Here is a 21,885-nt window from a genome sequence, read left to right as displayed (position 1 = left end):
AATATCTCATCATATCCCCCAACCTCACCCACCCCAATACCCTTCAACCTCACTTATCCAATATCCCTCAACCTCACCTACCCCCAGTATCCCTTAACCTCACCTACCCCCAGTATCCCTTTACCTCACCCACCCCAATATCCCTCAACCTCACCCAACCCAATACCCCTCAACCTCACTTATCCAGTATCCCTCAACCTCACCTACCCCCAATATCCCTTAACCTCACTTACCCCCAATACCCCTCAACCTCACTTATCCAGTATCCCTCAACCTCACCTACCCCCAGTATCCCTTTACCTCACCCACCCCAATATCCCTCAACCTCACCCACCCCAATACCCCTCAACCTCCCCCACCCTCAATATCCCTCAACCTCACCCACCCCAATACCTCTCAACCTCACTTATCCAGTATCCCTCAACCTCACCTACCCCCAGTATCCCTTTACCTCACCCACCCCAATATCCCTCAACCTCACCCACTCCAATACCGCTCAACCTCACTTACCCAGTATCCCTCAACCTCACCTAACCCCAGTATCCCTTAACCTCACCTACCCCCAATATCCCTCAACCTCACCCACCTCCAGTATCCCTTAGCCTCAACTACCCCAATACCTCTTAACCTCACCTACCCTCAATATCCCTCAACCTCACCTACCCCCAATTTCCCTCAACTTCACCCACCCCCAATACCCCTCAACCTCACCTACCCCCAATATCCCTCAACCTCACACACCCCCAATACCCCTCAACCTCACCCACCCCCAATATCCCTTAACCTCACCCACCCCCAATATCCCTCAGCCTCACCCACCCCCAATACCCCTCAAGCTCACCTACCCCAATACCCCTCAACCTCACCCACCCCAATACCCCTCAACCTCACCAACCCCCAATACCCCTCAACCTCAACTACCCCCAATACCCCTCAACCTCACCTACTGCCAATATACCTCAACCTCACCCACCCCAATACCCCTCAACCTCACCTACCCCCAATACCCCTTAACCTCACTTATCCAGTATCCCTCAACCTCACCTACCCCCAATATCCCTCAACCTCACCTACCCCCAATATCCCTCAACCCCACCAACCCCTAATATCTCTTAATCTCACCTAACCCAATATCCTTCAATCTGACCTACCCTCTAATGTCACTCATTCACACATACCTATCTTCTCCCCATATCCCTCAGCCCCACCCACCCCCTTACTCTACAGCTTAGTTACCCTCTGGAGGGGAACATTCTGTCTCTCATCCCCTTACTGTTCCCAACTTGAATTGTGCCCCGTATATTATTGCTATTACAAGGGTTTGACAGTGTCATAGTGGCAGTGTCACTGGACTAGTAATCCAGGGACCCAGGCTAACACACCGTGGACATGGGTTCAAATCCCAGGCTAACACACTGTGGACATGGGTTCAAATCCCATAATGGCAGCTGGTGGAATTTAAATTCAGTTATTAAATCTGGAGTTGAAAGCTAGTCTCAGTAATTGTGACCATGAAACTATCATCGATTATTATAAAAACCCATCTGCTTCACTAATGTCCTTTAGGGAAGGAAATCTGCCATCCTTACCTGGTCTGGCCTACATGTGACTTCAGAACCACAGCAATGTGGTTGACTCTTAACTGCCCGATTCTTAACTGCCCTCTGAAGTGACCTAGCAAGTCACACGGCCCTTGGGTAATTAGAGTTTGGCAACAAATGCTGGCCTTGCTCACAATGTCCACATCCCATGGAAGAATAAAGCCACTTCCTAAAACAGTTTCAATGTTTCCTTTTCTGAGGATCCCATTGACCATCCCAATAATGATGGTCCCTGTATTCCATTCATTGTAACCTTGGCCCAGCCTATTAATGACAGTAATAAACATCAACACTTTTTCCTGCTGCATGTTGTTGGAGATATGATATGCGATATCTAATCTGGGGGGGGCACGATAGCGACATTTTGCTCCCAGCAGCAGCACCAAGACCATTAGCTGTCGACTATTAAAAGGAACGAAACTGACATCACAGGAAACTATTTTCATCATCTCCAACTAGTTAAAGCAGTTTTTTAATAAGGATTCTGAAAACTAACAGCAATAATCTCTTTAAAACAGAGCTGGGTCACTTCCTGTTGGGATGGGGAATGGGGGGAGTGTTGGAGAGTTAGTAACAAAGCCACTTGATCTTTTACAAGGTGATTGGGGAGAAATTACATCATCCTCCTTCAATCAGGAATCAGTTGAACTGGGTAATCCTGAAATATTTTATCTAATTCTCCATCTCCCTGTCCGGACTGAGAGAAAGAAATGATTGATAACGCAACAACAATCAGCAACCTGTGCTTCCTGACTTTGCCTCTTGTACTCCTGGTGATTTTATCACAGGACCATCCTCGCCAGTGCCCCATGGCCAATCAGATAGCAAAGACTCTTCGTTATCCGATTGGGCGATTCATGGTTTTTGCATTGATGCCTGCAAGGTCCATCACTGAGGACCACAATCTGTTGACCAGCTGTGACTCTGACAGCCACTCTGCTGTTGTTCCCCATTCACTTGTTTCTGATTTACTATCGTTCTGGAATGTTTCACTTTATCTTTTTTCCATCTTTCAGGAAGGAATCTGGACACAGCTGACCACGAATGACATTTCGAAGATCCAGACACCAATGGCACCAAGTGCTAGGGAGACCCCTCTCTCTGGTCCCCCTTTCTCTATCTCTCTCTTTGGTCTCTGCCTCTCTGCTGTTTGATTTCTCTGCACTCCTTCTCTCTTCCTTTGCTCTCTCCCACACTCTGCCTCTTTTAATTTAAATGAGTGAACACCCGTACTAAATAGTGGCGAAGGAATTTCATACAAACTTGAAAATGCCAATGTGATCATGTCCCACTCAAAGCCCAATTAACTTTCCTAATCTCAGAATCCTGAATATTGGATTGAAGCATTCTGCTTGATAAAAAAAAAAATGCAGAGCAGTTTAAACCCTGGCAATGAATTTCTGAACTCACAGGGTTAAACGCTCAGTGAATGGCATTCAGTTAAAAAACTCTTCTGTTGTGGGACCATTGCATGTTATTAGACTTCATCATGTGGTATGTGTGTGTACAGGGCATTTACGTAACTGTAATTAGCGTGGTGTTGAGTGGGAGTATAGCTCCACTCCTGTGTTTAAGAAGAGCTGGGATTTTGTGGGTACGGTGGCTCCTTGTGATTTGGGATCATGTGTGTTTTCTGACAATCTGTTTACTGTTCTGGCTGTGAAGGTTGTAAATGCTGAGACAGCTCACACTTCCTGTTCTGTTTATTTTAGGAGTTGTGTAGGAGTAAAGGAGGAAAGAGTCAGTGGGGCTAATAAATCGGAATATTAACTTATGATAAACAGCAGCAATAAGTAAAAAAAGGATACATTTCAGATTGGGAAACTTAAACTAATCCTCCAGCTTATCTTTCTTATCTTTCTCCTTTCCTTTGCTCTCTGCTCCTGAAAGCAAGAGGGAACTTGCATTTCTATAGCACCTTTCACACCCTAAAGCCATTTACAGTCAACAGGTTATTTGTAAGGGTAGTCACTGCTGTAACATAGGAAATTTAGCAGCCAATCTGCGCACAGCAAGGTCCCACAAACAGCAAAGTGATAGATTCTCTGTTTTAATGATGTCAGTTGAGGGAAAATTGTTCGCCCCAGGAGACTGGGGAGAACCCCTGCCTGCCCTTCTTCAAACAGTGGTTTGGAAATGCTTATAACCCTTTATGACCAGTTTAGGAGGGGTGAACTGACTCCTCTCTTTGTCCCAATCCTGAGTTGGTTAAAACAGAGTTTGAATTTAAAAGGGAGGTGATATTGCCAATTTCATATATATTTAGCTCAGTGCAAGAAGTAAGCCAGCCAGGTTCTTTAAGTTAACAAGGAAAGGGTTAGTTTAATTGATAAAACTCACTCAGGTAAAGATGCAAAAATTATTAACGAAAAGTTTAAAATGTACGAATATGTCCAACTACCCACTAATGCAAAACAACACACACACAATCCTCCCAAGCACACAAAAAAAGCAAAACTTTGCAGGGTATCAGATATTAAAAACTTGGCCAAGTAACAAGTAAAGTCAGAAAAAAAATATTCACAGTGTTTTTAGAGGCTTGTTTACAGCTGAAGGGCCCCGGTCCACAGTAGCTGTTGGCTCTTGGGATTTCTCACTGGACACAATGGTGTTGATTCAAAATTCTCCTTTGAGAACTCTTGGTTTGCAGCAATGAGGTCTTCTAGTGAGTTTTTAAAATCACAAAAAGAGAAGAAAGAGAGATAGGGTTGCACCTGTGGCAGTCTCTGGCTATTCAAAATCCAGTATCTTTTTTACACCCAAGAGTCGGTGCATGTGACTTCTCTCTGAGCACTCCGAAGACTGTGTCTCCATAAAGCAGCCTTTTGCTAAGCAAAGGACATTGGCTACAGCAGCTACTCTCTCGTCAAGGCTGAGCTGTTCGTGATTTGAAAAACTCACCAGAAGACCTCATTGCTTTAAACCGAGAGTTCTCAAATGAGAATCCCATAAAGCAGCTTGTTTCCGCTATGAAGAAGGGTCATACAGACTTGAAACTTCAATTCTGTTTCTGCTCCCCACAGATGCTGCTAGACCTGCTGAGTTTTTCCAGCATTCTCCATTTTTGTTTCAGATTTCCAGCATCTGCAGTATTTTGCTTTTATCTTAGAGGTTGAAGTGTATCTGTACAGAGATAGCCTAAGGGGTTTGGGTAGATCTTATTGAGAGACGCTTGGCTTTTTTTGGTGCATAGCATATCCTTTCTACTACTTTCTAAAGATTTTAACTCATTCAAAATCCACTCAATTACACCAAGTTAAAGTTGGGCCTATAGTGTCCATGCGATGGGTAAAGAATCAGGTCCTTTTATTGCTCTGAAAACAATTCTAGTCAGCAGAATGGGTTGAATGGAAAGGATAAAGATGGAAGATGGAGGGAGAGAGAGAGAGAGAGAAAGAAAGAAAGACAGCTGGATTGTGGGGCAGGGTTGAGGATTGGCTCGTCAATGGACTGGCTTATTCTGGATGAGATTCCCCACTGGACTGTGGTGAACGGAATAAATATTTACCTGGAGACCTGCCAGCTGATCTTGCCCGGAAGGAATTCCATTCAGGAAGAACAACAATTGTCTGATTTTTTTTTTGGTATGTGGGTGTCCCTGGATAGGCCAACATTTATTACCCATCCCTAACTGCCCTTGAGCAAGTGGTGGTGAGCCATCTTCGACTGAGTGGTTTGCTAGGCTGTTTCAGAGGGCAATTAAGAGTCAACCACATTGTGTGGGTCTGAAGTCCTATGTAGGCCAGACCGAGTACAGATGGCTGATTTACTGGAGAACATTATTGAACCAGATGGGTTTTTATGATAATCCAATTGTTGCATGATCATTATTAATGGGACTTTTGTCTTATTCCGGATTAATTAATTAATTGAATTTAAATTCTCCCAGCTGTCAAGGTGGGATTTGAACTCATTACTCTGGATACAGTAGCGTCGTGGTAATGTCACTGGAGTGTAACCTGGGGGCCCAGGCTAATGCCGAAGGGACATGAGTTCAAGTCCCACCACGGCAGCTGGTGGAATTTAAATCCAGTTAATAAATTTGGAGTATAAAAGCTTGGGCAAAATTCCTACCACAGCAGGCCCAACCTGCTTGAGCGTAAGATGATGCACGTTAACACTGGGCGAGCATCCCAACGTCAACGCGCAGTCGCACGATATTTCGGTCGGAGGGCGCACGCCAGAGTCAGCAGCGCACCCGCCGACAATTAAAAGGCCACGAACAAGGTATTTAAAAGCAATTCTTTGCTGCCCGGCTGGTGGGTGGGATAGGCAGAAAGGCCAAGCGGCTTTTGCATTTTTAGGAAACATCATTCATGGGTGGGACGAGGTTTCCAACAGCAAATAAAAATAAAATTAAAATTTTAAAATTAAATTAATAACGTGTCATTGACAGAGTCACACGAGGGGACGTGTTTTATAACATTTTTAATTTCTTTATTTTTTTAAAAAAACTCTTCATCTCCCTGAGACATCTCTCTGTGACTCAGGGAGATAATTAAACACACACTTGCTCAGCCCCGCTCAGCCTCCTCCTGCCGCCTGTACAGACAGTGCTGGGCGCTGATGCCCGGGTTTCACACCAGGCGGGTCTTAATTGGCTCACCCACCGTGAAAGCCCACCCCCAACCCCGCCGAGCTCACCCCCAACCTGGCCGAGCCCACCCCCAACCCCGCCGAGCCCACCCCCAACCCGGCCGAGCCCACCCCCAACCCCGCCGAGCCCACCCCCAACCCGGCCGAGCCCACCCCCAACCCCGCCGAGCCCACCCCCAACCCGGCCGAGCCCACCCCCAACCCGGCCGAGCCCACCCCCAACCCGGCCGAGCCCACCCCCAACCCCGCCGAGACCACCCCCAACCCGGCCGAGCCCACCCCCAACCCCGCCGAGCCCACCCCCAACCCGGCCGAGCCCACCCCCAACCCCGCCGAGCCCAACCCCAACCCGGCCGAGCCCACCCCCAACCCGGCCGAGACCACCCCCAACCCCGCCGAGCCCACCCCCAACCCGGCCGAGCCCACCCCCAACCCGGCCGAGCCCACCCCCAACCCGGCCGAGCCCACCCCCAACCCCGCCGAGCCCACCCCCAACCCGGCCGAGCCCACCCCCAACCCCGCCGAGCCCACCCCCAACCCGGCCGAGCCCACCCTCAACCCGGCCGAGCCCACGCCCAACCCGGCCGAGCCCACCCCCAACCCCGCCGAGCCCACCCCCAACCCGGCCGAGCCCACCCTCAACCCGGCCGAGCCCACGCCCAACCCGGCCGAGCCCACCCACAACCCCGCCGAGCCCACCCCGAACCCGCCGAGCCCACCCCCAACCCGGCCGAGCCCACCCCCAACCCGGCCGAGCCCACCCCCAACCCCGCCGAGCCCACCCCCAACCCGGCCGAGCCCACCCCCAACCCGGCCGAGCCCACCCCCAACCCGGCCGAGACCACCCCCAACCCGGCCGAGACCACCCCCAACCCGGCCGAGCCCACCCCCAACCCCGCCGAGCCCAACCCCAACCCGGCCGAGCCCACCCCCAACCCCGCCGAGCCCAACCCCAACCCGGCCGAGCCCACCCCCAACCCCGCCGAGACCACCCCCAACCCCGCCGAGACCACGCCCAACCCGGCCGAGCCCACCCCCAACCCGGCCGAGCCCACCCCCAACCCCGCCGAGCCCACCCCCAACCCCGCCGAGACCACGCCCAACCCCGCCGAGACCACGCCCAACCCGGCCGAGCCCACCCCCAACCCGGCCGAGCCCACCCCCAACCCGGCCGAGCCCACCCCGAACCCCGCCAAGCCCACCCTCACTGAGCCCCACCCCCACTGAGCCCACCCCCGCCGAGCCCACTCCCACCCCCACTGAGCCCACCCCCGCCGAGCCCACCCCCACCCCCGCCGAGCCCACACCTATCCCCACCGAGCCCACCCCCGCCGCGCCCATTCCCACGCCCACCGAGCCCACCCCCACCGAGCCCATTCCCACGCCCACCGAGCCCACCCCCACCCCCGCCGAGCCCACCCCCACCCCCGCCGAGCCCACACCTATCCCCACTGAGCCCAACCCCACCCCCGCCGAGCCCACTCCCACCCCCACCGAGCCCACCCCCACCGAACCCACCCCCACCGAGCCCCACCCCCACCGAACCCACCCCCACCGAGCCCACCCCCACCGAACCCACCCCCACCGAGCCCACCCCCACCGAACCCACCCCCACCGAGCCCCACCCCCACTGAGCCCACTCCCACTAGCAAAACGCTGCCCCTAGTCTCAGTAATGGTGACCATGAAACTACCATTGATTCTTGTAAAAACCCATCTTGTCACTAATGTCTTTTAGGGAAGGAAACCTGCTCTTCTTACCTGGTCTGGGCTACATGTGGCTCCAGACCCACACCCATGTGGCTGACTCTTAAGTCAGTAAAAGGGCCGTTGGTGATGGGTAACAAATGTTGGCCTTGCCAGCGACGCCCACATTCCATGAAATAATAAAAAAGGGAAATCATGGGCCCAGGGCCTCTGGATCCCTCATCCAGTAACAGGCCACTGTCCCCCAACCATGACCTCCAAAGTCCTCTGACCCCATTCAGCTGCTCACTGACGTCAATCATCAGGCGGTTTATTTTTCAACCCAGAAAACAGAATTATGGGGAATTCAGAAATTCTACATATCACAGCCAAGCAGGTGAAGCAGCACTGCCCACCCGCACTGCCCACCCACACTGCCCACCCACACTGCCCACCCGCACTGCCCACCCACACTGCCCACCCACACTGCCCACCCACACTGCCCACCCACACTGCCCACCCACACTGCCCTCCTGCACTGCTCTCCTGCACTGCCCACCCGCACTGCCCACCCGCACTGCCCACCCACACTGCCCACCCACACTGCCCACCCACACTGCCCACCCACACTTTCCCACCCACACTGTCCCACCCACACTGCCCTCCTGCACTGTCCTCCCACACTGCCCACCCACACTGTCCTCCTGCACTGTCCACCCACACTGCCCACCCACACTGTCCCACCCACACTGTCCTCCCACACTGCCCACCCACACTGTCCCACCCACACTGTCCCACCCACACTGTCCCACCCACACTGTCCTCCTGCACTGTCCACCCACACTGCCCACCCACACTGTCCCACCCACACTGTCCCACCCACACTGTCCCACCCACACTGTCCTCCCACACTGCCCACCCACACTGTCCACCCACACTGTCCACCCGCACTGCCCACCCACACTGCCCACCCACACTGTCCTCCAGCACTGTCCTCCTGCACTGTCCACCCACACTGCCCACCCACACTGCCCACCCACACTGCCCACCCACACTGTCCCACCCGCACTGCCCACCCACACTGCCCACCCACACTGCCCACCCACACTGCCCTCCTGCACTGCCCACCCACACTGTCCTCCTGCACTGTCCATCCGCACTGCCCACCCACACTGCCCACCCGCACTGCCCACCCACACTGTCCTGCACTGCCCACCCACACTGCCCACCCGCACTGCCCACCCACACTGCCCACCCACACTGTCCTGCACTGCCCACCCGCACTGCCCACCCGCACTGCCCACCTGCACTGCACACCCACACTGTCCTGCACTGTCCACCCACACTGCCCACCCGCACTGTCCACCCACACTGCCCACCCACACTGTCCTGCACTGTCCACCCACACTGCCCACCCGCACTGCCCACCCACACTGCCCACCCACACTGCCCACCCACACTGTCCTGCACTGTCCACCCACACTGCCCACCCACACTGCCCACCCACACTGCCCACCCACACTGCCCACCCACACTGTCCTCCTGCACTGCCCACCCACACTGTCCTCCTGCACTGTCCACCCACACTGCCCACCCACACTGCCCACCCACACTGTCCTGCACTGTCCACCCACACTGCCCACCCACACTGCCCACCCGCACTGTCCTCCTGCACTGTCCATCCGCACTGTCCATCCGCACTGCCCATCCGCACTGTCCACCCACACTGCCCACCCATACTGCCCACCCGCACTGTCCCCCTGCACTGTCCCCCTGCACTGTCCTCCCTCACTGTCCCCCTGCACTGTCCCCCTGCACTGCCCACCCACACTGCCCTCCTGCACTGCCCACCCGCACTGCCCACCCACACTGCCCACCCACACTGCCCACCCACACTGCCCTCCTGCACTGCCCACCCGCACTGCCCACCCACACTGCCCACCCACACTGCCCTCCTGCACTGCCCACCCGCACTGCCCACCCACACTGCCCACCCCCACTGCCCACCCACACTGCCCTCCTGCACTGCCCACCCACACTGCCCACCCGCACTGCCCACCCACACTGCCCACCCACACTGCCCACCCACACTGCCCTCCTGCACTGTCCTCCCGCACTGTCCTCCCGCACTGTCCTCCCGCACTGTCCTCCCGCACTGTCCACCTGCACTGTCCCCCTGCACTGTCCTCCTGCACTGTCCTCCCTCACTGTCCCCCTGCACTGTCCCCCTGCACTGCCCACCCACACTGCCCTCCTGCACTGCCCACCCACACTGCCCACCCACACTGCCCACCCACAGTGCCCACCCACACTGCCCACCCACACTGCCCTCCTGCACTGCCCACCCGCACTGCCCACCCACACTGCCCACCCACACTGCCCTCCTGCACTGCCCACCCACACTGCCCACCCACACTGCCCACCCACACTGCCCACCCACACTGCCCTCCTGCACTGCCCACCCGCACTGCCCACCCACACTGCCCACCCACACTGCCCACCCGCACTGCCCTCCTGCACTGCCCACCCGCACTGCCCACCCACACTGCCCACCCACACTGCCCACCCGCACTGCTCTCCCACACTGTGCACCCGCACTGCCCACCCGCACTGCCCTCCTGCTCTGTCCACTCGCACTGCCCTCCTGCTCTGTCCACCCACACTGCCCTCCTGCACTGTCCACCCGCACTGTCCCCCTGCACTGCCCTCCTGCACTGTCCACCCGCACTGTCCTCCTGCACTGCCCTCCTGCACTGTCCTCCCGCACTGCCCTCCTGCACTGTCCCCCTGCACTGTCCACCCGCACTGCCCTCCTGCACTGTCCACCCGCACTGTCCTCCTGCACTGTCCCCCTGCACTGTCCACCCGCACTGCCCTCCTGCTCAGTCCACCTGCACTGTCCCCCCGCACTGCCCTCCTGCACTGTCCCCCTGCACTGTCCACCCGCACTGCCCTCCTGCACTGTCCTCCCGCACTGCCCTCCTGCACTGTCCCCCTGCACTGTCCACCCGCACTGCCCTCCTGCTCTGTCCACCTGCACTGTCCCCCCGCACTGCCCTCCTGCACTGTCCCCCTGCACTGTTCCCCCGCACTGCCCTCCTGCTCTGTCCACTCGCACTGCCCTCCTGCACTGTCCACCCGCACTGTCCCCCTGCACTGCCCTCCTGCACTCTCCACCCGCACTGTCCTCCTGCACTGCCCTCCTGCACTGTCCTCCCGCACTGCCCTCCTGCACTGTCCCCCTGCACTGTCCACCCGCACTGCCCTCCTGCACTGTCCACCTGCACTGTCCTCCTGCACTGCCCTCCTGCACTGCCCTCCTGCACTGTCCACCCGCACTGTCCTCCTGCACTGCCCTCCTGCACTGTCCCCCTGCACTGTCCCCCTGCACTGCCCTCCTGCACTGTCCACCCGCACTGTCCTCCTGCACTGCCCTCCTGCACTGTCCACCCGCACTGTCCTCCTGCACTGCCCTCCTGCACTGTCCCCCTGCACTGTCCCCCTGCACTGTCCTCCTGCACTGTCCCCCTGCACTGTCCCCCTGCACTGTCCTCCTGCACTGTCCCCCTGCACTGTCCCCCTGCACTGTCCTCCTGCACTGTCCCCCTGCACTGTCCCCCTGCACTGTCCTCCCTCACTGTCCCCCTGCACTGTCCCCCTGCACTTTCCTCCTGCACTGTCCCCCTGCACTGTCCTCCCGCACTGTCCCTCTGCACTGTCCTCCCGCACTGTCCTCCTACACTGTCCCTCTGCACTGTCCTCCCGCACTGTCCTCCTGCACTGTCCCCCTGCGCTGTCCCCCTGCACTGTCCTCCCTCACTGTCCCCCTGCACTGTCCCCCTGCACTGTCCACCCGCACTGTCCTCCCGCACTGTCCCTCTGCACTGTCCCCCTGCACTGCCCTCCTGCACTGTCCACCCGCACTGTCCACCCGCACTGTCCCCCTGCACTGTCCTCCTGCACTGTCCCCCTGCACTGTCCTCCTGCACTGTCCCCCTGCACTGTCCTCCCTCACTGTCCTCCTGCACTGTCCCCCTGCACTGTCCTCCTGCACTGTCCCCCTGCACTGTCCTCCCTCACTGTCCTCCTGCACTGTCCTCCTGCACTGTCCTCCCTCACTGTCCTCCTGCACTGTCCCCCTGCACTGTCCTCCCGCACTGTCCTACTGCACTGTCCTCCTGCACTGTCCCCCTGCACTGTCCCCCTGCACTGTCCTCCCTCACTGTTCCCCTGCACTGTCCCCCTGCACTGTCCCCCTGCACTGTCCCCCTGCACTGTCCTCCTGCACTGTCCTCCCGCACTGTCCTCCCGCACTGTCCTCCCGCACTGTCCACCTGCACTGTCCCCCTGCACTGTCCTCCTGCACTGTCCTCCCGCACTGTCCTCCTGCACTGACCCCCTGCACTGTCCTATTGCACTGTCCTGCGATGTGGAGCTTATCCCATACATGGGGGAAAGGCTCTGGTATATAATAGAATGTCAGAATTTCGTAACAGATCAAAAACTGGCAAGGTTGATTAATTTAAGTGAACGAGTTGCAATGCCAGCAGAGCCCTGAGCACCTGGAGGAGAGTCAAGCTCTCTACAAGTAAGAGCGGCCACTAACTGGTCACTGTACCAAAGAGCAACAACATCGAAAAACATAGCCAAGACCACACGTAGAGTATTGTTTTCGGAAAATTTACCAAAATGCACACAGATATTAGAGAAGGTGTTGGGCGCTGTGAAGAGGGAGTCTGAGAGACCCAAATCTGCTCTTCTGATCTGTTCTGCCAGGTTAGTGCTGTGGATATGGGGGAAGTTAAGGAAATAAGGATGGTTACCTATCCCTGTGAGTCAATAAGAGGGGAAGGATAGCTCTGGTCACCTGCGTACAGTAACACCATAATCATCTCTTTTTAATTGGCAACATTTATACTGCAGTAACATTCTATATGGCCAGCAAATAATACTTCCGTAAGTGGAATATAATATTAATGGTAAAGCTCTTTATTCCATTCCTAACCCCATGCTGTGCTTGTCCTGGGAGTGTTTGATGGGGACAGTGTAGAGGGAGCTTTACTCTGTATCTAACCCTGTGCTGTACCTGTCCTGGGAGTGTTTGATGGGGAGAGTGTAGAGGGAGCTTTATTCTGTATCTAACCCTGTGCTGTACCTGTCCTGGGAGTGTTTGATGGGGACAGCGTAGAGGGAGCTTTACTTTGTATCTAACCCCGTGCTGTACCTGTCCTGGGAGTACTTGATGGGGACCATGTAATTGGAACTTTACTCTGTATTTAACCCCATGCTGTACCTGTCCTGGGAGTGTGTGATGGGGACAGAGTAGAGGGAGATTTACTCTGTATCTAACCCCGAGCTGTACCTGCCCTGGGAGTGTTTGATGGGGACAGTTTAGAGGGAACTTTACTCTGTATCTAACCCCTGGGAACAGTTCAAATGCAAAATAGAAGTTATCCCTTGTCCTCATTTTCCTGTCAAATACACAAAATATGAATCAAAAATGAATTAATAACTAAATAAATAGTCCTCGCTGTTTGCTGGAATATTTCCAGTCCTGTTTTAATTTCTGGTCCTGAGTTGTAATATCACACACTTTATAATGAGGAACCCAGCAAAACACTGTTAATTGGAATTTAATGGGAATGAAGTTGGATAGAATGAAAAGTAAGGGGAATATAATGGAAATGTAATGGGAATTTGACAGTAATATAACAGAGTTATAACAGTAATTTAATGGGAATGTGACAGGAATATAATGGGATTGTAACCGGAAGCTGCTCGATGGTTAATGACGATATTAGCTTTCGGGTCTGGTTGAATTTCTCTTTAAACACCGAGGACTTTATTAACTTGTTGTGTAGGTGGATGAAGGCTGTTTTTTTAGTATTTGGGTTCCCCAAGGATAAATCAGAACTGTCATCTTAAGCCTCACCCAAACCCATCAACTCCTACTCACATCCTAAAACACACAACTCAGAAAACCGAGCTCACCCACCCCAGCTGGCTCCCTTTCAAAGCTGATGTGGTTTTCATGCAGAAGGTTCTAGTCAGCAACATTCGATTAACCTCATACAGGAGACAACAGATTTATTCAAGCTCTGGATGAATGCTGGACAGGCTTCACCAACAAGTGGATCTCAGTCCCTTCAAATTCCAGGTCGTTCTTAACCTCTTCGTGGCTGTGCCGGTTTTAATTTCTGTAGCTTGTGGTTAAGATCGACAAAGCTGACAAATCTGAGAGGTTTGCTGGGGGTGAAAGCTGTCCTTCCACCATTAGTTTTAAGAGGTGGTGGTGTGAAGGTGCAAAACAGAAATATCCCATTAAATATAATTAGAAAACATTCATCTGATCAAATTGTTCAAAATGATTAAAAGATTCAATGGTGTTGTTATATCTGGAAGGCGCTGCCTGAAAGGGCGGTGGAAGCAGATTCAACAGAAACTGTCAAAGAGAAATTGGATAAATATTTGGAAAGGAAATAATTGCAGGGCCATGGGGAAAGAGCAAGGAGCGGGATTAATTGGATGAGTCAAAGAGCCAGCACTGACCTAATGGGCCAAGTGGCCTCCTTCTGTACGGCGTCATTTTATGATTCTGTGAGGAAATATTTCCTCTGATGGGAAATCTCCTTAAAATTGGAATCAGGTGATTTAGGAATGAAACCAGGAAGGATGAAAGCTGCCGGAAACGTGGAAATCCCTCCCCGAAAAGATTGGAGCTGCCGGATGGTTGGGGGGGTGGGGGGTGGGTGGGGGGATGGTCAGTGAAATCCTCTCCACTGAGGTTGACAGATTTATATCTGTTCATTCGCCCTTGCTGCCGAGAGCTTTTTGTTTCAATCTTTCCTTCTCAATCTTTGTTTTTGCTGAAAAACTGTATTTAATGCCATTACCTTTGAAGGGGGTCTTGTAAGATCAATATTAACACTTCAAATTCGAATCAGAACCTGGCCCCTGTCCTGATCCTGTAATAAGGCTGGCTGGATGGAGTGTGTAAATTACATCTGGGACCTTTTGTTTCCTGAGGAAGTGCTGATTTTGTAAAGAGTTACTATTTAATCCAGTAATATCGTCTGGCTCCCACATGTCGTGATGCCAGGAGAGCGTGGCACCGCCAACAGTGACAGCTCCAGAGTGGCAATGCCGACTTTCAGTCTCACCCATAAAAAATGGGCCACTTGGATGAATACTGAAGGGTCAAGTTGCCCGTGAATTCGATTCCTAGTGTGGGTCACAGACTCCGGAGAGGAAAAGGAGTAAAAGAAGACTGGGGATTAAGTAGGGCTTGTGTTAGGGAGAAGGCCAAAGTTTGCATTTAAGTTCACTGAGCGATCAAGTGTTTGTATGGATAGTTGACTGAAAGAGGGACCAACAGTCTCTAGAGATGTGTCAATGGTTGGGTGGACACACGGTTACATTTCACTGCTGTACTTTCTTGCTGTGGACATGTGTCAAACATAAGAACACAAGAAATAGAAGCAGGAGTAGACCACTCAGTCAATTAAGCCTGCTCTATCATTCAATACGATCATGGCTGATCTTGGCTTTCAGCTCCACTTTCCTACCCGCTCCCCATGTCCCTTAATTCCCTGAGAGACCAAAAATCTGTTTATCCCAGATTAAACATATTCAACAATGGAGCATCCACAACTCTCTGGGGTAGAGAATTCCAAAGATTCACAGTCCATTGGATGAAGAAACTTCTCCTCACCTCAGCCCTAAATGATCAGCCCCCTTATCCCTGAGACTGTGCCTTCAAGTTTTCGATTCCTGGACCAGTGGAAACAATCTCTCAGCGTCTACCGTATCAAACCCCTTCAGCACCTTGTTGTTTTCAAAGAGATTACGCTTAATTCTTTTAAACTTCAGAGAATGTAAGGCCAGTTTACTCAGAGATACCATGTCGCTCATTCCGTAAAGGGGGAGTTTGTGAGCAGGATTGGTGGTCCCAGTGGGTGAAGCTGCTCACTGGGAGCTCACACTGGATCAGTTTAGTGTATGGATTCTTTTGGAATCTTGGGTCTTGCGATTGCAGTGAAGTTCTTGGAATGCAAAGCTTCATTAGAAATCGAGTAACAAGCATCGCTGTTGATTAATGATAAACAGTGAAACACTTTGCCAAATAATTTTATGCTGGGGTCAGTATTCCTATAAACTGCAGGTAACTCTTGCCAGCTGGCTAGTCACTGCCCCACAAAAACCACTGAATCGTTCATTCAGCAAGTCAATATAAACAGCAAAATGAACTCAAAGATTCGGTTCCACATAAAATGTGAGGCATTTGCTGAAAGATGCTGAGCTTTTACTGCAATGTGACTAAATATTGGAAGCTGAGAATGAAAAGCCAGAGAACTGGGAATATTTTCTCCTTGAAAGAAGAGCTGGATTTATTTTGATCTCCGAGTGTGAGAAGCATTGCCTGTGTTGTTGAGTGCAGGGTTGAGGCCTGGTGACCAGGCAGTCCCAGACTTACTTTAGACTGAGTTAACAGTTGGTAGTTCAGGATGGGGTTAGCAAGTTGGAGTATCAATAAATTCACTATCATAGTGGGCTATCAGGAATCATTTAGACTATTTCTCATCTCAGTGGATATCACTGAGTGTGGTTAACTGAGAGATGGAGAAGGGCCTTGATTAAGGCAGATAAGGGTCAAATGAAATGTAATGCAGAGAAATGTGACCCAGGACAATGTGGGAGGGAGTATCAGGAGGGAAATATACATAAACCCACGATCACTATATCTAGAAGTCAAGGGCAGCAGATAGATGGGAACACCACCGCCTGGAAGTTCCCCTCCAAGTCACTCACCATCCTGACTTGGAAATATATCGCCCGTTCCTTCACTGTCACTGGGTCAAGATCCTGGAACTCCCTCCCTAACAGCACAGTGGGTGTATCTACACCACAAGGACTGCAGCGGCTCAAGAAGGCGGCTCACCACTGTTATGATGTGGCAGATGATGTGTGCCAGGCAGATCAAATCCAGGAGGGAAACTTGATCCTGCTATCACAACGGTTCTGCAATTTGTACTTATTTCGAAATGCGTACATTGAATTCAGAAGCAATAAGTCCACTAAGAATTTCAGAGATTTTTTAAAAAACTAAATTAAAATATTTATTAACAAAAGAAAATTCCAGTTGCTAAACACTATAGTACATACTAAACTTTCTACCCACCTGACTCCCAAATACCCCCTTGTAAGGCAACAGTTAAAAAATAGATTTTAGATTTTAAACAGATCCAGCAAATTAACACGATACCCTGGACAGTGGAATTCAAACTGGCTCTCTCCAGCTTCTGTTTCTGTAGACAGCAGGCTTATGCACAAATACTGGAAACTTCACACGCTTCTTTTAGATTTTACAATATATCTGCTTTATATATGTTTCTCCCTTTTTAATTTGTAAATTCCATTGTTTCCATATGTCTTTGGAACTTTACCTTTCTCATAATATAAATCTTTTCATGTTACCACTGTATATTGTCAGTAACCTTTGACAAAAAAATAGACACATTCCTTAGCCTTGCTTGCCTGGCTATTTGTAAACAGACTCAGATCCCTTTGAAAACCAAATCCCCCTTCATCTATCTAAAAATGCAAATTCCCTTCACACCTTACATGCTAAGACCCCATCCATGTTTACTCATTAGCATATTGAAGACACTTCTACACCTTATTACTTTTGACAATTTCAACTTGCAGTCTGCTTGGCTACAAAATGTAATTAAATTACACAAACAGACGGACCTAACTATTTACCCCCATAAACCTACTTTACAAAAGCAGAAAAATATTATGAAAATTATTATATCTTCATGACACCATCACCTTCTCAAGGGCAATTAAGGATTGGCAATAAATGCTAACTTAGCCAGCGAAGCTCACATCCCATAAGTCAATTTTTTAAAAAAATGTGAGTAGAGATGGGTTCAGGTCCCAATCCAAGACTTGAGCAAAAAAATCTAGGCTGACCCTTCAGTGCAGTACTGAGGGAGTACTACACTGTCAGAGAGTCAGTACTGAGCTGTCAGAAGGTCAGTATTGAGGGAGTGCTGCATTGTTGGAGGGTGAGCACTGAGGGAGTGTTGCACTGTCGGAGGGTCAGTATGGAAGGAGTACTGCACTATCAGAGGGTCAGTACTGAGGGAGTGCTGCACTGTTGGAGGGTTTTTTTTATTCTTCATGGGATGTGGCCACTGCTGGCAAGTTAAGCATTTGTTGTCCGTCCTTAATTGTCCATGAGAAGGTGGTGTTGAGCTGCTTTCTTGAACCAGTGCAGTCCATCTGTAGCAGTTTGATACAACTAGGCCATTTCAGAGGGCAGTTAGGACTCAACACATTGCTGTGGACACCTTAAGGGTGCTCAGGGAGTGCTGCACTGTCAGAAGTGCTGTCTTGCAGACAAGACCTTAGACCAAGCCCATAGTCTGCCCTATATAAAAGATCCAATGGCCAATATTTAAAGAGCAGGGGAGTTCTCCCCAGTGTCCTGACCCTCAATCAACCAGTAAAAAAATGCAGCTGATCTGGTCATTATTGTATTGCTGTTTGTGGGATCGTGCTGTCACAAATTACCTGCTGTGTTTCCGACATGACAACAGTGACCAAACTTCAAAAATTGAATTGTCTGGAAAACACTTTGGAACATCCTGAGGTTGTGAATGCCGCTGTGGATATGCCAGTACTTTGGTTCCTTTTTGTAGGTTCCAGTTTTCAGGAGAAACAGAATAGTGAATGGTTAGGTTCACAGTGTGACAATTTATTTTAAATGTAGGTTTATTGATGACTTGCGCATGTTCTTGAGGTGAGTCTGTTTCAGCATGATTTTCACCAAACCTTTACTAACTTTCATCATATTTTAAGTCATACAGACTCCAACTCACAGATTCACATGTATAACCACTCTCTATGAACATATATGAACACACTGTCTCCATTAAGTCCAGGGAACTTGGATTCAATTTGTTACTGTATTACTGATACAGTAACCATGGTCACTGATACAGGCATGTAACCATGGTCACTGATACAGTAACCATGGACACTGATACAGTAACCATGGTCGCTGATACAGGCCATGTAACCATGGTCACTGATACAGTAACCATGGACACTGATACAGTAACCATGGTTGCTGATACAGGCCATGTAACCATGGACACTGATACAGTAACCATGGTCACTGATACAGGCCATGTAACCATGGTCACTGATACAGTGACCATAGTCACTGATACAGGCACCATCAGTATTGTCCTCTACGGAACGTTAAATTTTCATGCAGTCATCACTTTGTCCATCTCGTGTATTTTTGAAGCCCATTGGCTGCTTTTGGCTGCAATAAGTTTGCTCTCTGTGAACATTGCTCAGTGTGAGAACAGCGTGTCTAAAACTCCCAACATTTCAGCTGTTTTTTTTCATAGACTGTTAAATAACCAACCTACTTCATAGTTAAACTGGTTAAATTGGGCGATCCTTGTGAAGGAAGTAGCCTCTCAGGATACATCACCATTGGCTGCTTCTCGCTCCTTCCTAACTTAGAATGTGTGTTGAAAAACGAGGCCTGCGGAATAGGGTGAGAATAATTCTTTTTCATTATTCATTAACCACAATAATAATGTTACTTTCTCATTATTCAATTGACAAAATTTGTTCCAACTCTAAAGCATTTCATAAAACGAAACCAAAAATAAAAATGTTTATCTCCCATGCTCTTAAATTTCTGAAATATTGTTGGATCATGTTTGGTTTATTTACCTCAGAGCAGCTTCTGGGGATTGAGTGGCCTCTGGTCCCAGTGAGACCTACACCGCTGTCTGAAGACGGCTATCAAACAGCTCCATTTGTTGCACTGCTGGCCTTCAGCAACTAGAGGAAAGAAAGGCTGTTTACTTTATAAGGTCAGGTTTATCATGGAAATGATTCAGAAAGTTGGTTTGGGAATCTAATTTTTTGTGTAGCCCTGGTTCACAGAGAGTCCTTGCACTCCCTCCTTCTCCAAAAGTCCCATTTGTCACTTTTCTGCTCATTGAGAAATAACTTTGCCCCTTCAGCTTTTATTCAGAAAGTCAGATCTACTTCCAGGGTAAAAATAGGAGGCAAGAACCCAGCAAGTTTGTGGTAAGTTGTACTTGCAGAATCGGAAGAGCCCCTATAAAATCTCATAGATCAAGTAAAATCTGGAAGTTTAGAGTATGGATTGAGTATGAACACCAAAAAGACAGAAATAATGGTCGACGGAAGGAATATATTAGAAACTAGGGTGAAGATTGAAGTGAACGATGTCACACTGGAACAAGTAGATAAGTTTGTCTATTTAGGACAAATAATAACAGAAGATGGCAGGTGCGATGCTGAAATTAGAGATAGCCAGAAGTAATGTTGTGAAGATGAACGATGTGTTAACCATAAGGAAACTCAAGCTTGTAGCAAAAAAAAACTCATAAGATGCTCCATTGTATCCACTTTCCTGTCTGCCTCAGAAACCTGGACAATAAACAACGATCTGTGCAAGAACATAGAGGCCTTTGGAATGTGAGCGCTAAGATGCAAGTTTAAAATTCCATATACAGAGCAGCAGAGCAATGAAGAGGTGCTGGAAATTGTAAGGAGGAAAAGAACAGGAAAAAGTGACATCCAGGAAAGAAAGTCTCAGTATTTCCACCATTTTTGATCAGAGCTGAAAAGCTACAGAGATCACTACTAGAGGGCAAAGAGGAGGGCAGCAGAAAGATGGGTTGACCAAGGTGTAGTTAGATGATGGAGGGTCACAGAGTGGTTGCAGATGAGCCACAGTGAACGGTGTGACGAGTGTGACCTACCAGAGCAGATTTCCTGCCAGGAGCAGCTACAAGCAGCAGCAGCAACTTCAGTGCTTGCTGATTTGATTGTTAGTTATTAGGTTGAGGATGAAGCTCCTGTGTTGTGAAGTCTCAGTCTCTTTAACACAGCTGCTCTGTCAACTCTGCTCCAACAACATTCAATAAATCTTTCAGAGAGGAAAGATCCTCCCTCATGCACCAGCCCATCAGGGTATCCGAGAGTGTTTGACAGCCAATGATCTGTTTTTGGAAGCTGGCTCAGTATTAAAATGTCAAAAATGTGGCAACCAATTTATACACAGAAAAATCCCTGAAACGACACAGTGATAATCAGGTTCAAACGTTTTTAGTAATGTTTGCTGAGGGACCAGGACAATGGGGAGAACTCACCTGCTCTTCTTAGTGATAGCGACTGTATGGTCATTTCCATCCAGAGGGCAGACAGTATCTTGCTGGAATGGCACTTCTGACAGTGCAGCACTCCCTCAGTACTGACCCTCCGACAGTGCAGCGCTCCCTCAGTACTGACCCTCCGACAGTGCAGCACTCCCTCAGTACTGACCCTCTGACAGTGCAGCACTCCCTCAGTACTGACCCTCTGACAGTGCAGCACTCCCTCAGTACTGACCCTCTGACAGTGCAGCACTCCCTCAGTACTGACCCTCTGACAGTGCAGCGCTCCCTCAGTACTGACCCTCCGACAGTGCAGCACTCCCTCAGTACTGACCCTCTGACAGTGCAGCACTCCCTCAGTACTGACCCTCTGACAGTGCAGCACTCCCTCAGTATTGACCCTCCGACAGTGCAGCACTCCCTCAGTACTGACCCTCTGACAGTGCAGCACTCCCTCAGTACTGACCCTCTGACAGTGCAGCACTCCCTCAGTACTGATCCTCCAGCGGTGCAGTCATCCTCTCTGAAAGCAAGGTGAATACATAGCGGAATGGCTTCACAGATTCTCAGAATTGTTACAGCACAGAAAGAGGCCATTCAGCCTATTCTGTCTGGACTGGTTCTTGAGCAATTCACCCTGTGCCATTCCCCTGCCTTCTCCCCGTTGCCCTGCACATTCTTCCTTTTCAGATAATAATCCAAATCTCTTTTGAAAGCCTCGATTGACCCTGCCTCCTCCCCACACTCAGGCAGCGCACCCCAGACCCTAACCACTCGCTGTGTGAA

The 21,885-nt window shown here is 50.8% G+C and overlaps 1 protein-coding gene across 1 annotated transcript in view; it reads left to right on the top strand.

The window, feature by feature from the left end:
* Positions 1–2,311: 2,311 nt before the first annotated feature.
* Positions 2,312–21,885, top strand: part of LOC121271591 (vegetative cell wall protein gp1-like) — a 26,191-nt gene continuing 6,617 nt past the window's right edge. The window contains exons 1-2 of the mRNA XM_041177625.1: positions 2,312–2,461; positions 6,975–7,393. Coding sequence (XP_041033559.1) covers positions 2,312–2,461; positions 6,975–7,393 — 569 coding nt within the window. The remainder of the gene's footprint in view (positions 2,462–6,974; positions 7,394–21,885) is intronic.

Source organism: Carcharodon carcharias, chromosome 31 (assembly GCF_017639515.1).
Source record: "Carcharodon carcharias isolate sCarCar2 chromosome 31, sCarCar2.pri, whole genome shotgun sequence".
Lineage (NCBI taxonomy): Eukaryota > Metazoa > Chordata > Chondrichthyes > Lamniformes > Lamnidae > Carcharodon > Carcharodon carcharias.
This window is presented reverse-complemented; position numbering and strand designations above follow the sequence as displayed.